The sequence below is a fragment of the Trichoderma citrinoviride genome, assembly GCF_003025115.1.
Source record: "Trichoderma citrinoviride strain TUCIM 6016 unplaced genomic scaffold BBK36scaffold_7, whole genome shotgun sequence".
NCBI lineage: Eukaryota > Fungi > Ascomycota > Sordariomycetes > Hypocreales > Hypocreaceae > Trichoderma > Trichoderma citrinoviride.
Window position 1 is genome coordinate 215,156 of NW_020194715.1, and position 14,822 is coordinate 229,977.

Here is a 14,822-nt window from a genome sequence, read left to right on the forward strand (position 1 = left end):
TGACGATGATTCTGCCTTTTTGCATGTGATTGCGTCCCAATGTGCCCAGCCTAGCCGAAGGGAATCCCTGATCCAAAAAACCACCACCGCAGACAAATCAAGCAATGACATGGGAATCTCACTCACTCTTTTACAATCCACATCTTTCATCTCATCATATCACCTAGTTACTCACGAATAAACACCACCAAAGACACAATGGAGAACCCAGGTATGTACATCCCATCTCACTCTCACCAGCATCATCATCATCATACAACTAACACTATTCATCACCTCCAGTCCAAGAAATCGCCGCCGTCATCAACGCCCTCACAAAAGGCACCCCCCAGCAGCAGCAGGACACGCTCAACACATACTTCCTCTCCAACGCATCCTTCACCCACCCCTTCTGCCGCGTGCCCTCCTTCTCGCGCGGCTCCATCCCGCTCGCCAGAGACCTCGACTCGCGCTGGCTCATCTTGGGCATCTACCGCTGGTACCGCACGCTCAGTCCCAAAATCAATCTCACCGTCGATTCATCCGGTACGTCGTTTCCCTAAATCATTTACACAGTCCTTGACATCTCGTCGCCGTGAAACAAGCGGTGTGGCCCTTGTTATTTCCAGCATCCGTCAAGTAAAACATCAAACCTAACCTAGACTTCTCAACCTCAGTCTTCGACCAGCGCACAAACACCCTCTACGTCTCCATCCGCCAGACCTTCTCCATCTGGTTCATCCCCCTGCACTCCGCCAACGTCAAGCTCCTCTCCGTCCTGCGCCTCGCCCAGGGCTCATCCTCCGAGCCGGGCCAGCTGTCGCCGCCCAAGTACTACGCGGCGGACGGCCGAGGCAGCGCCGTCTCGTCCGCGCTCGCGGGGCCCGGGCAGGAGAGGCTGCGGTACTACATCGCCAGCCAGGAGGACCTGTACCAGACAAACGACTTTGTGGCCTTTGTAGTGCCGTACCTGGGGCCATTGCTGGTGCTCCTGTGGCAGCTGTATAGCACGGGGGTGACGGTGGTTTGCTCGATCTTGTTCTTGCCGTTGTATTATTTCATGAATAGCAGCCGGGTCAAAGTTACTGGACGGGCGTAACTGGTTTGTTTGGGCGTGTCTTTTGTTTGTCACTTGATAGATGGATGGATGTTGAGTCAGTTTTTGCCTAGATGTTGAACAAATCACAAGTTGTCGTGCAAAGCTCCCACTTGCGCTACCATGAATTGTTGCTACCTTACCATGCAACTCGACACTATCCATCTGTCCTTGTCGCTGCCAATATCACAAGAGGGGTATATTCCCAGCCGCCGCCGAATGCAAACACGGTAAAATCCATCATCCTTGCCCGCTAAACACCCTGTGGAATCCCTTCCAAACTCCGATAGATGGCAACCGGAAAACGCCAGAAAATGCAGAAATGTTTCCCTTTCCCTTTCGTATCCTCAACTGTCAAGGTCATCCTTATACCTCGGCCATGTCTTGTTCTCGCCGCCGGAGGGGTTGCGCATGAATCTGTCTGAACTCGTAGAGGCACTCGAAGCCACCCCAGATGATGAAGACGAATCTGCATATACTGTATTTCGCTAGCGTCAGCTACCATACCAATTCTACCAAGAGAGAGCAAAATGGAAGAATATCGAAAAGAAGCCAGGACTCACACAACAGAAGTGAGCAGCCAGACCGCAATGGCCATCATGTGAACCTGCGAAAAGCCCTCTCGGCTGATGACGTCCGTCTGGCCCACCCCGGACGCGACCTGGGGCGCCGAGTCGCTGTCGAGGGCGGCAAAGCCGTCGGCCGCGTACGAGTAGCGCGAGAAGATGATCATGACGATGCCGCCGAGCGAGACGGCGAGGGAGAAGAGGTCGTGCAGCAGGGCGCGGGCGGGCGAGAGCTGCCGGAAGCCGAGGGCTCGGTCGATGTTGGCGACGACGATCCACGAGTCGTTGAGGATGGCGATGGCGGACTGCGGGAGTTGTGCCTTAGGGTTAATGGGCATGGTCCTGTGCAGGACGAGAAAAGACAAGGTGTGAGGAGGTGATAGAGGAGAGAGACTCACGCCAACGAGGCCGGCGGCAATAGCGCCGCCCTTGTCTGGCCATTGGTTGATGATGAAGGCGAGAATCACCAGCGTCGTCACGCTCGTCATCCAGGCAGCTGTGCGGGCGACTATCTGGACGATGCCGTAGAAGCTGGGGCAGCAGCTTCGTGCCATGGCTGTGGGTTGTGCCTTTGCGTGTGTAGGTTGTTGCTTAGAGGAGAATGGAAAGACGAGAGCTGAAGAGAAGGTAGGCCGATGCTGACGAGGGTCACATGAATGGATATGGCGAAGCAGTAGAGCAGAAAGCAGCAGCAAAGCTCAGGAAAGAATGATAAGAGTGAGAGAGGCGGCGTCGAAGTTGAAGGATACGAATGAAGAAGATGAAGCAGCAGCAGCAGCAGAAGAAGAAGAAGAAGAAAACAAGGCTAATCGTGGCGTCGCACCGCTGGACAGAATCGAGGCTGAACAATGACAATGGCAAAGGGTAGCACAATTCAGAGCTGAAAAGGATAAATACTAGATCTAGGTAGCTGGGCGGTAGCAGTGAGGAGCACAAGCAAGGGCAGAGAATTGGCGTGACGGGCAGCTCGAAACCAGCTGCCAGGGCCGGATGGCAGGCCGTTTGCTTTCCCACGTGAGGCGCGGAGCTCTTTGCCGACGTGGGTGGGTGAATGGGAGGGAGATGCAGAAGAATAATAATCACTCCATGGCATAAGAAGAAGACGAAGTGCAGGGGTTGTGGGAAGGTTGGTGGTTTTGTCTGTGCGTGGGCTGAGTGTAATATTGGTGATGATGTTTTTTTTGGCGGGTTGCTGGATCTGTTGGTGGTGGTGATGGTGGGATTCGAGCACAAATGAGGGGATACGGATTGCTTTTGCACGAGATACGGTACGTAGACGAGAGGAGAGGAGAAGTAAGATAGATGGGACACGAACAGCACGGAATCAGTACGCAAAAGATCTGGTGCGGCTGGTTGGCGGCATTTGTTGGAGATGCTGGGGGAAGAGACGGGAGGGATCTGGGCCAGTTGATTTGCTTGGGCGGCAATCCGGAGTGACGAGGTGTGATTTGCTGCCCGTCTCGCTCTCTAGACTCTCCGCCGGGCCGCTCTCTGTGTGTCATTTCGCACGATACGATGATCACCGACAGGGATGGGCAAATCAATAGCACAAGCTGGGTAAGCAGGCCTCATCTCTCATTTGAGTTGACTCTTGGTCTTGAGTTGCACAGAGCACAAGGAAATGCAGGGACTCGCACGACCCAGCCAAGAATCTTCAGCAAATGGATACAAAGCGCCCGTTGATTCCAGGCCATCAAAATCTCCTCTTATCGCATCCTCATAAAGAGGCATTGGCAAGGCAGAGCAGACAGCAGAGCAGAGGGCCTTCGTGAAAGCCCACCCAATGGTGTCGACAGGGATCTGAATAGCCGCTGGAGCCCAAGCAATCCATGCTCATGCGGCCAGAATCCCTCCGCTATCTAGTACGAGTGCTACCTGGGCCAATGCAAGGGTTGCTGGACTGCTCTAGTATTGGATTTCAGCTTACGCACGGATGCTCTGATACTCGTACTTGCCTGGACGGGTTTGACGTTGCCTTCATGTTTGTTGGCTGCTGCGGATGGTTGCAGGCGATCTCGGGCTGGTTTTGGTGTCGTTCATGGGGGATGCCGAGGGTTTGTGTGCTTTACCGATAGTGACCAATCTGGGGCCGGTACTAGTACCATCGCCGTATAACTGTGATGGTGTTGAGGATATCACATAGACTTATACTACCATTACATACAGCCATCAACACTGCAACACCAGCTTCATCTCTACACCATACACATCACGCAATCAAATACACAACTGACGCACACACACACACGCACACATGCATATTCTAATCTAGATCTACCGCGTCTCCGGGCGTCGGCCCGTCAGGAACCGTCTCTTCTAGCGCTGTGGGAACTCGAGTCAAAGTGAACGGCTTGCCGGTGCTGTTGCCCCATTTGCCCAGCCAGCCGGCTACAGCCCAGTCGGTATACCGTGCTAGTTGCTGATGCAATTGAGTTTGTACGGAGGCGATGGCTTATTTCGACGTCCAGAAGAGACAGGTACCTTAGTGGGTGGAAAGGGTAGGTACCGAGTCGGGTTTATACGTGGACTTGCTCTTTCAGGTGAACGACGTTTGGACTAGACGCTGCAAGATTGAGACTGCTTTCTTATACCTAGTATTTCTCTTTGTTGGTATTCAGAGCGGGTTCAATATGCAGAAAAGCAACTTATGACCTTGTAGCGCGGTTGCGTCTGGATAACGTGAAGCTTAATGCCAGCTTAAACCTTAGTTGAACTTTCACAAGGACGAAGCCAACAACCTCCAGGTTACACATCTCCATTTCCAGAGCAGACGTAGAGACACCATTCATTAGAACCCCTGGGAAGGAGACAGCATGGTATTCGAAACCGAAAGAGAACAGAAGCAAAACGAACAAAGAAGCAAGAGAAAATGGATACGTTTCCAGGACACATCGAGGACAACTCGCCCTCCCCTCCTCGACCGAGGCTTCACTTAGCCTCAAGCCTCATCCGCCTGGCTGGAACCATATCACTACAGCCTCATTTACCCAACCATGTCCATAACCGACCAAACACAGCCAGTGGCTTCCTCTCAGCCAGACCCTTTTCTGCTCTCGCCTCGGCCCTAGCCCCAGTGCGCTCGCTCTAATGCTCCTATCGATCAATTCACTTTGGTGTGTGGATCTGGCAAGCCCAGAGCCAAAGTGAGAGTTGATGTGAACGATGCAAGCCTTGACAGCCACTAGACAGCTGCCGGGAGCCCTCAAATAAATCTCGACTGTTTACTTCTCCCAATGTTGATTTCTTCCTCTTCAATATCACACATCTCAAGAACGAAGAGGCCTTTTCTTCAAAATATCTCAGCGTCTTCCATCAGGCGTTCATTTCAGACAAGCCAAGCTCAGCTCTTGACATTCAGCTCACTTTGAACAAAACAAACATCACCGCTATTCATTCTCCATCTCCACCTCTCACGCAACTTGCACACCTCCATCTCTGAGAGTTCACTCACTTCGAGCCTCAATATCGACATCAAATCCATCGCTCTCTTAGCCTTCCTCATCATTCGGCCAACGAAAATGGGCGACATATGCTCAGACGACCCTGTTGAATACACCAATAGACTCAAAAATATGCCGGAGATGGGTTCCAGCGCCAAAGTCATCGACAAGCCTGTCGAGCTGCCCAAAGACGACAGCGTGGAGGCCATCATGAAGCGTTATAGCTGCCGGCCCATTCCCTGCCGCAGTGTGAAGCAGCTGCTGGTGGACTTTCAAAGCCGTGAGTGTCCCTTATCGTCTTCCACGATTATTCTTGGTTGCCAGACATCCTATGAGCAGATTGATGCTGACAATACAAACAGCCATCGCCTTCAACCTGATGGCTCTGCTCTTCCTCACGCACCTCATGATGCCCCGATCCCGCGTCTACACGAGCCCCTACTTCAAGCTCTCGCACTACAACCCCGGCACGGGTCTCTACGCAATCGGTCGCTACGACTTTCACTTTGTCCTCTTCTTCGTCGTCCTCTTTACCGGTATCCGCCACGCCGTCATGGCCTTTGTGCTCAGCCCTCTTGCAGAGCGCTGCGGCATTGAGAAGAGGCGCGACAGGGAACGCTTCTCCGAGCAGGTGTGGAACATTATCCACTACTCCATTTTCTGGCCCTTGGGACTTGTACGTCTTCTCTCCAATTCATCTTGATACTTGTGTGAAACGAGAAACTGACGACGAGCAGTGCATCTGGTACACCTCGCCTTACTACCTCAACATGGCTGAGCTCTGGACCGACTGGCCCAACCGCGAAATCTCGGGCACCATGAAGTTCTACTTCCTGACACAGTCGGCTTTCTGGGCCCAGCAGCTGCTCGTGTCGCTCATCGAGAAGCAGCGCAAGGACTACTGGATGATGATGGTGCACCACCTCGTCACCATTGCGTTGGTTGCCGCGGCGTACTCGTACCATTTCACGCGCGTCGGCAACGTGACCATGATTATCATGGACGTCGTCGACATTGTCTTTCCAGTATGTATAGCCTGAATTCTCTGTGCTCAGAGATGATGCTAATTGCTGCCTGCAGCTTGCTAAATGCGCCCGATATCTCGGCTACAACCGCGTCTGCGACTGTCTCTTTGGCCTCTTCGTCGTCGTCTGGCTGGCCACCCGCCACGTCTTCTTCAGCATGGTCCTCTACAGCGTCTACCACGACGCCCACAGCATCGTCCCGCACGCCTGCTACCGGGGCTCCATGTCCGACCTCCAAGGCCCGCTCCCGCAGCCCGAGGGATGGTCCTGGATGCTCGAGCCGTTCAGCCAGCCCCAGGGCATCGTGTGTGTCAACAGCAACATCCTCAACGGCTTCTTCGCCTACCTCGCCGTCCTGGAGGGCCTCATGCTCATCTGGGGCTACTCCATCCTGCAGGTTGCCATCCGCGTCCTCCGAGGGCACAACGCCAACGACGTCCGCAGCGAAGACGAAGAAGAAGATATCCCGCGTGAGCTGGAGGGCCTGAATCCCGCCGACTACGAACACTTTGACGACTGGGGAAACACGCTCTACGAGCCCAAGGCCGACAGCAGCGTCGAAAAGAAGGTCCTGCTGTACGAGCCTGGCGCTGCGGAGGGCGGCGCGGTCAAGGCGTGGGACTGCGGCAACAGGCTGTCGCTCGTGAGGGGAGGCATCTCGAGCGGGCTGAGTGAGCATAAGGAGCTTCTGAGCCGGATTGGATGAAAGGTGTCACGGACTCATGTCTTTGACTTGACACATCTCTTGAGAAAAGGGGAAGAGAAAAAGGGGAGCGGTTGGGGGGTAAAGTTTGGCTGAGGGCCTTCATTCGTTGGATTTGATTGAGGGTGGATTGAGCTGAAGGTTAAGATTGCAGTGATGGATATGACTTTGCATATGGTCTTTTGGGCGGCTGGATATGATACGACATGGCTGCTGATGCCATTGTTGATTTTTGGGGAGCTGATAGCTTGCTGATACCAATTTGATCTGATTTGTACCAATGCTTGGCTGTTTGTACATGACGATGGTCTCGGTTTCTCTTATGCATGGGCAGGGCCATATGCCCACTCTTTCATCCACAAGACTAGGAGAATTCTTTCACCTCAATCTCCGATCAAAACACCAGGCGATTGTTGCCATACTGTAGCCAAGATATTGATTCAGATTGGCGTGACTCTCTCACTCCCCTGATGGAGCTGAAGGCCAACCCGCGGAGTCCGTGTCAAGGGACCCTTGCTGGCGTTCTCAAGCCAAGTATGGGGAAGCCCACCAATGGCCGGGATGGACCTGAAATGACCTTTACAGCAGATAGAACAAAAGAATTATGTTGTTTTACATGTGAATACAGTTGGAGTAGCTACCATCTGCGTTGAAAAGGAGGTTTTCGATTTGGAGGATTCCTCTATATAAGGTAGTACTCGATTGCCCATTCTCCCAGCCTGTCGGGTCTCAATTGTTTACTTGATGCCAACAGACGTCATCAGTCAGCACATCACCGATCCGGCACTTGTCAGTGGCCCTCCACTCCAGAATACCAAGCCGGTACCTGTCACCATCCCGCCCACAGCGCCATCTCGCCCACTTATAGCGCACTTATAGCCCCTCTCACCCCCCTGACAGCCTATTGCAGCCCAAAGGCCCCAAGTACCCCTCGGGTCACTCCCTAGCCGACGGCTTTAGAGCATGTGCTGCCACTTTTATAAGTCCACAACACCACGAACCCTCTCTTCTCTTCTTCCCTCCCTCCACTCGTGATCTTCCACCAACAAACATTCATTTTGCTCCTTTTCTCGTTTCAACCGCAGCAATGCCTCGGCTCGACGCCGCTCCATTGCTCAGCTCCTCCTCGTCTGTCCAAACCAATGCCTCGCCCAACCCTCGCCGCCGCCAGCAGCAGCAGCAGCAGCAGCAGGAGCAGACATCCGGCGGTCCCGACATCACCACCAACGGCTCCCTCCCACGGCTCTCGTCCGAACGCAAGAAGCGCCGAAAAGCTCGCTCGCTGCTCCGCCGCCTCGCCCGCTTCTCCGCGCGCAACACCTGGGCCATCCCCCTCGCGCTGCTCGCGTGCTTCGGCGCCGCCTACGCCGTCCACCCGGCCGAGTCGAACCCGGTCCACCACTTCATCTTCCTGTCGTACCGCCAGCCGAACCCCCTCGCCGACCTCGACCCGACGCTCCCCGCGCACTATGGCAAGGGCCTCTGGGACATCGCCTTTGTGGCATTCTACACCATCGTCCTGACCTTCTCGCGCGAGCTCATGATGCAGGAGCTGCTCATCCCGCTGGGCCGCCGCAACGGCATCAAGAGCCGGGGCAAGCTGCAGCGCTTCGCCGAGCAGATGTACACGGCCATCTACTTCAGCCTCATGGGCCCGGCGGGCGTCTACGTCATGAGCCGCAGCCCCGTGTGGTACTTCAACACGGCCGGCATGTATGAGGCGTTCCCGCACCGCACGCACGAGGCCTGCTTCAAGTTCTACTACCTGTTCCAGGCGGCGTACTGGGCGCAGCAGGGCATCGTCATGCTGCTGGGCTTCGAGAAGCCGCGCAAGGACTACAAGGAGCTGGTTGCGCATCATGTGGTCACGCTGGCTCTCATTGGATTGAGCTATAGGTTTCACTTTACACACATGGGGATTGCCGTGTATATAACCCACGATATCAGCGACGTCTTTCTTGCTGTAAGCTCTCTTTTTCGCTCTCAATTTCTCACTCTCCGTCCCACATGACACTAACTCAACGCACAGCTCTCCAAATCCCTCCACTACATCGACAGCCCCCTCGTCGTCCCCGTTTACGTCTGCAACATCTTCGTCTGGTGCTACCTCCGCCACTACATCAACCTGCGCATCCTCTACTCCGTCCTCACCGAGTTCCGCACCGTGGGGCCCTACGAGCTCGACTGGGAGACGCAGCAGTACAAGTGCTGGATCTCCAACGCAATCACCTTTGCGCTGCTCGCGTCGCTACAGGCCCTCAACCTCTTTTGGCTCTATTGCCTGCTGCGCAGCATGTACAAGTTCCTCGTCTACCGCATCAAGAAGGACGATCGGTCCGAGTCGAGCGGCGAGGAGGAGGGGCAGCCTTTGGTGCCCGAGGGAGTTGAGGGTGGTCTTGAGAAGCCTGCTGCCGACGGATCGTCATAAAATACGGTTCTCCACGACACCTTGGAACCTGTTCTTGGCTCACGGACTGGTCCTCTTTGAGTACCAAGAAGGATCGAAACGTCGGTTTGATATTTCGAGTCACTGAAAACCAACACTTGTAAAACAACTTCATCCATGGCGACAGCGACGACAAGCCATTATTCTCGCGATATAGGGAAGCGAAGGCCCTGTATATTCAGAGATACCTTGCATATATGAGTTTCACGGCTGATTCCATGCCAAGCTGCCATGGACCCCTTTGGATATTGGGCGACGCTGCTTGGAAAACGCATACACGACTTACTTGTGTATATCTATACTGTATCAATAGTAATACGTAATCATAGCATTCTCATTGTACATCACTTCTATGATCACGGGACTCCCTTGGAACATGCTGATATCCATTCAAACCAAACCCTCGCATATACCATGCGTTTCCTACCAAACGCCGGATTTGTCTGCAAAATCTAGAGAAGAACGAAATACGCCGCGACTCCTGATATATACCGAACCATCCACCTATATACTGCCATCATTTCATCATATATATTCAAAAAGCATACTCTTCCACGTGCAGATAGATGCCCTGCGCCCCCGTCCCCTTATGTACCGCCCGCTCATCGCTCAACCGACTCACGCAGTTGCGCGTCGCAGCCACAATCTCAGGCCCGCCGCAGACGACCACAGCTGTCTCGCCGCGCGCCGCCTCGACGGGCTGCCGGATGAGCTGCTCCATGTCGGGGCGGGAAGAGTATTCGCGGATGACGGGGAAGCGGGACGGGGCCATCAGGGCCGTTGTTGTCGCGTTCTCCAGCTTTTCCTTTTCGTCGTTGTCCGCGGGAGATTCTTGGGGCGTCTTGGTGTCGCAGCAGCAGGAAGACTTTGCGCCATCTTTGACGACCTCTTCGAGTTCGGAGCTGCTACTGCTGCTGTTGCTATTGCTAGCAGCCGAGTTGTGTGAAGTGCTGGTGTCGTTGCGTGAGAGGGGAAGGCCATCGGTGCCGAGTGCAGAGTTGGTAACGGCAAGATGGATGTTGACGGCGACGCCTTTCTCGACCAGAGCCTCGCCAGCCGCTCGTGCTCGCTGGACATAGTACTCCATCTCCTTGGAGGTCCTGGCAATCAGCAGCACGTCGATGCTCTTGACGCATCCCACAAAGTCGGCCTGGGCTGCGGCCTCGAGCAGCGGCAGAGTGAAGCTTGCTCCGGTCGATGCGCCGATGAGAACCATGGTCTCGTAAATATCCCACCGAGGGGGCGCGCCAAACGGACCATAGAGGAAGCCGGTCAGAGTGCCCTCGGGATTCTTGGAGGCATAGTCGTGAATGCGCTTAGAGAAGCCCTTGTGCTTGCGCAGAATCAGCTGGATGCTGTTGCAGCAGCACGTCCCCTTAAGCTTGCGCGCACAGGCAATGGTGTACGGGTGCGCCTCCAGGGGCCCCAGCCGCGGAAGCCACAGGTAGATGTGCTGGCCGGCAATCCAGTCGAAATGCACATCTTTGATGGTGACGACGGTGGTCGCGTTTCCCACGGTTCGCGCCAGGATCTGGTGGCCAATTCGACGTCGCCCCTGACACGCTGATCCGCCGGCCCTGACCCGCAGGTTATGCCACAACAGCAGCACCCATCGAGCGGCGCGGTCAAAGACAACAAACGAAACGGCCAGCCAGAAGAGGAAGCGGGCGTTGGTGGGAATGTGCCAATACACGAGCACCAACATGACGACGGACGAGGCAACGTGCTGCAGCACCCACAACTCGTAGGCCATTCGCCGTATCGGCACGAAGCCGACGACGACGTTCCACAACAGGATGCCCCAGGCGCCCAGGCCGTACTTGACCATTGTCATCATGTCCAGCTCGTCCTGCAGGATGCCGCCGCGCACCCACTCGGTCCAGAAGTTGAAGCCGTGGACGGTGGCGGTGACGAACATTGTGCGCGCCACCCAACGGTGCAGCCAGTTGAGCCGCTCGTGGCTGGTGCCGATGAGGAAGCCGACGATGTTGACCTTGCTGGACAGCAGGAAGAGCATCGGCAGCTGCGTGAGCGTGACCCAGGCGTTGCGGTAGGCGAGTCGCTCATAGAAGTTGATGTCGTGGATGATGGAGTGCCAGGTCATGAAGTAGATGATGACGGCCCAGTAGCAGAGCAGCACCAGGACGCGGCCCAGGGGAGGCGGCGTGAGCCAGGTGAAGTGGCGGAGGGGGACGAAGAGCTGGGGATGGCTCATTTCGCGGACCATGGCGGTTGCGGTGGCCCAGCACTGGCTGACGAAGCCATCTGGACGAGTGGGATCAGGCGTTGACTGGCTGCGAGCGGCTTTGAGTCTGTGGTGAAGTTAGTTGAGGGTCGGAGGTGAGGTGGTGGGAGAAGCGAGGATGGCATCGACGGACCTCTTGACAGCACCGACGTAGTTGATGCCTCGAATCAGCATGAGTGATCCCACAACGGTAGCGGCGATGTACCAGTAGGCGCGGGCAAGGCGGTGGTTGGTGTTGGCATCGACGCCGGTCATGCCATCGCCGGTCATGTCCATACCGCCCATGTCGTCCATGTCGTCCATGGTGAGATGTTGGCGGTGTTGTGTCTAGATGTGTCTATCGAGTATATACAGATGCAAGTCAAGGGTGAGACACGGCGAATGAGCGTTTGCGTGATTGTAAGAAGAGACTAGGCGCTCTTAGTCGTGCATTGTTCTCCTCCTTTCCTCGTCCCAGCAAGCAAACGACACACTTGTCGGCGTCGTACTTCTTGTATGCGTAGAGCGACGATGCCGTTTGCCGTGTTTGCCGGTGACAGATAGATATGGTCAGAGACCAGAGCAAGTTGACTATGAGCAGGTTTGTCTGAGGCGGAGAGGAATTATCAATAACTCGCTCACGGAGAATGTGGGGGTTGCTGGATGGTTTCGGTTTCGGCTTCTTTTGGCCGAGTGTTGCTTCCGGGCGGGATGCGAAGGTACCTGTAAGCAGCTGACCAGGAGGCGGGTGGTGGAGGCTGATGCTTAAAATACGCGGGAGGCTAAAAAGAAGGGAGAGGGCGAAGATGAAGCTGATGCAGCTGGTGATGATGGTGAAGATGAAGAGTTTCAGCCTTTGGTCAGTGGTTTTGCTGGTGGAGGAAGTCGATCCCTTGATGGTTCACGTTTCAAATGTCGAGGTGCCACGAGGCAGTCGCAGTCGCAGAGCCACCTGCCGCTCTTTCCATCGAGAGAAGATACCTGTCAAGAAGTACCCTCAATTGCCCCGTTCGGTCCCAGGAGGGAAGTTCAATGCTTCATCAATCATCGCATGATACTGCTCTACTTGGCTCTACCGCTGCATCTGTGCGTGGTCTCAGGTACTTGCATACCACCCAACACCGCTGCGAGCTGCAAACGCTCGAGAATAAACTTGCTCAAATGCTCTCAGATGGGTAGCACCGGCGCTTCTGATTGGCTGCTTGAGGGCCCGGTCCCTGTCCTAGCCTCGCCGCCAGTTCGGGAGCCGGGAATCCAAAAGCCACTCGCTTCTTTTTTACGATCTAAGAAGTCATGCAGAATTCATCAGGGTACAGATGCTCGTCGTAGTAATACTGCTTCATCACGAGAATGCTGTTGGCCTTGACAAGATCAATCAATCAACCTCTCTGTTCTCAATTGCATTGGATGCCTCTTCCTTGACGACAACCAACAGCCGCATTCAGTCTCCCTGTTTGCTCGTCTCCCCTCGCAACACAAGTACCACCACATCGAATACCTACTGCCCCTCGTTTCACCCGCGCAAAATACTCGTAGGAACAACAACAAAACAACTCCGTAATCTTGCTCAAAACCATTGAAGCTACCGTTTCAATCTTGTTGCCCCCTGTCCGCCCGTCACCGCGCCCACAGCTGCCCGCCTTTGCATGTGGCCGTTGCTCCAGTGGCGCCACCCCCCCCTTCTAGTACTGGTGGAGCGCGCAGGTTCCTCTGAAGGGTCCTCTGTAGCTGCTAGAAGCGGGCTGCTATAAAGCTCGAGCACGGTGACAGCCTCGCCATCCCGTGGCTCGACCTCTCTCCCTTTCTTCTCCAGCCTCTTCCAACTCGTCCACTTGTCAACCTCACTTCAACTCTAGCCAAACTCTTCCCTCTCGCCTTCCCCCACCAAACTTTACCACCAACCGTCACCATGCGTGCCTCATCCGTCCTGCCCGCCATCCTCTCCCTGGCCTCCCTCTCGTCGGCCCACTTCCTCATGAACTACCCCAAGTCCATCGGCTTCAGCGACGACGACGAGGGCACCTCCCCCTGCGGCAGCTTCACCCCGGATCTCTCCTCCGGCTCCAGCCAGCTCGTCGACTTCCACGTCGGCGGCGACTCGCTGGCCATGCGCAGCACCCACCCGCAGGTCAACTGGCTGTTCCGCGTCACCCTGGACTCGTCCGCCAAGTCTGACTGGCAACAAATCTTCCCCATCGTCCAGCAGAGCGGCCTGGGCAACTTTTGCGAGCCTCAGATCGTGCTGCCGTCCAGCTTCGCGGGAAAGAAGGGCGTGATTGGCATTGTGGCCGACGGTCCCGACGGCCTTCTCTACCAGGTATGTGATGATGATGCCCGGCTCGACTCCGTTCAAGGAAGCATGAGCTAACACAGATCGCAGTGTGTTGCCGCCAACTTCGTTTCTGGCTCCATCGACCCTCCCTCCGCCTGCAAGAACGCCTCCGTCACCGCGTCCTTTGTCAGCGACTCTAAGCTCACGGCCCTCGTGTCCGGCAGCGTCTCCGGCGGCTCGTCCAGCAACAGCACCGGCTCGTCCTCTTCCACCCCTACCAGCCCCTCGAGCACCCAGAGCAGTGCTGCTGCCGCCAGCACCTCCAACGCTGCCGTTGCCCTGCGTGCGTCGTGGTCCGTTTCCGGCGTCAACCTGGGCGGCGCCCTGACTGCGGTGACCATGTTCTTGGCCGGCGGTGCTCTGATGTTGTAAAAGAAAGGATGGAACGGGTTGGGGTTGTAAGAAAAATTGGGATTTGTCTTCTTCATATTTGTTTTATGGGGACGTCATATAACGATGTCATTTGATACCTACGAGAGCATGCATGCATGACATGGGCGTTTGATATAATAATGCAATGATTCTTTGCCATGACGAGCCAAACACAACATCTGTCCATTGCTCTTGTGTGATTGTATTCTCTTGAACCATCCTCCATGGCTGTCTCTTCTCATTCAGTGTCCGTCAATGGACACACACCTTAATCGTCACAATCCCATCACTGCAACTCGCCTCAACACCAAAAGCCCGTCACCAGCACGACAAAACCCCCATCATCCCTCCCGCCTCCACGTGCATCTGCTTATACATCTCACCCGCCAAACCACGTCCAGCAAATCGGCTGCATCTCCTCTTGCGCCTCCTTCTCCACCCGTCCCTCTTCTCCACCATTCGCGTCTGTCCACCGCCCTCCAAGTCTCTCCAGGTTCCCGCTCTTGTCACCGCAAATCACCACGAGCTGCTGACTTGAACGAAACACTCTTCAACTTCAATTGACGAGACATTGCGACAATGCCGTGATCAATTGGTGTTTTGCTATCTGTGTTGGAGCTGGAACGATGCGATGCGGTG

The 14,822-nt window shown here is 55.2% G+C and overlaps 6 protein-coding genes across 6 annotated transcripts; 4 read left to right on the forward strand and 2 right to left on the reverse strand.

Moving 5' to 3' along the window:
• Nucleotides 1-198: 198 nt before the first annotated feature.
• On the forward strand, nucleotides 199-1,078 carry BBK36DRAFT_1168769 (hypothetical protein; the record flags this gene model as incomplete). The annotated part of the gene is made up of 3 exons (XM_024895226.1): nucleotides 199-211; nucleotides 283-525; nucleotides 657-1,078. 3 exons carry the CDS (start codon nucleotides 199-201, stop codon nucleotides 1,076-1,078), a joined length of 678 nt encoding a protein of 225 aa, XP_024749464.1.
• Nucleotides 1,079-1,441: 363 nt separating this feature from the next.
• BBK36DRAFT_1200183 (hypothetical protein) lies at nucleotides 1,442-2,195 on the reverse strand (the record flags this gene model as incomplete). Its single annotated transcript, XM_024897120.1, has 3 exons — nucleotides 1,442-1,553; nucleotides 1,639-1,946; nucleotides 2,040-2,195. The coding sequence occupies 3 exons, from the start codon at nucleotides 2,193-2,195 to the stop codon at nucleotides 1,442-1,444; spliced, it is 576 nt and encodes a 191-aa protein (XP_024749465.1).
• Nucleotides 2,196-5,424: 3,229 nt separating this feature from the next.
• BBK36DRAFT_1118909 (longevity assurance proteins LAG1/LAC1) lies at nucleotides 5,425-6,812 on the forward strand (the record flags this gene model as incomplete). Its single annotated transcript, XM_024890528.1, has 4 exons — nucleotides 5,425-5,757; nucleotides 5,819-6,106; nucleotides 6,162-6,662; nucleotides 6,705-6,812. 4 exons carry the CDS (start codon nucleotides 5,425-5,427, stop codon nucleotides 6,810-6,812), a joined length of 1,230 nt encoding a protein of 409 aa, XP_024749466.1.
• A 1,131-nt stretch (nucleotides 6,813-7,943) lies between these two features.
• Nucleotides 7,944-9,237, forward strand: BBK36DRAFT_161673 (longevity assurance proteins LAG1/LAC1; the record flags this gene model as incomplete). Its single annotated transcript, XM_024897718.1, has 3 exons — nucleotides 7,944-8,017; nucleotides 8,071-8,772; nucleotides 8,839-9,237. The coding sequence occupies exons 1-3, from the start codon at nucleotides 7,952-7,954 to the stop codon at nucleotides 9,235-9,237; spliced, it is 1,167 nt and encodes a 388-aa protein (XP_024749467.1). The 5' UTR covers nucleotides 7,944-7,951.
• Nucleotides 9,238-9,790: 553 nt separating this feature from the next.
• BBK36DRAFT_1119679 (hypothetical protein) lies at nucleotides 9,791-11,755 on the reverse strand (the record flags this gene model as incomplete). Its single annotated transcript, XM_024890616.1, has 2 exons — nucleotides 9,791-11,567; nucleotides 11,634-11,755. 2 exons carry the CDS (start codon nucleotides 11,753-11,755, stop codon nucleotides 9,791-9,793), a joined length of 1,899 nt encoding a protein of 632 aa, XP_024749468.1.
• A 1,633-nt stretch (nucleotides 11,756-13,388) lies between these two features.
• Nucleotides 13,389-14,183, forward strand: BBK36DRAFT_1168774 (hypothetical protein; the record flags this gene model as incomplete). Its single annotated transcript, XM_024895227.1, has 2 exons — nucleotides 13,389-13,796; nucleotides 13,860-14,183. 2 exons carry the CDS (start codon nucleotides 13,389-13,391, stop codon nucleotides 14,181-14,183), a joined length of 732 nt encoding a protein of 243 aa, XP_024749469.1.
• Nucleotides 14,184-14,822: the final 639 nt, after the last annotated feature.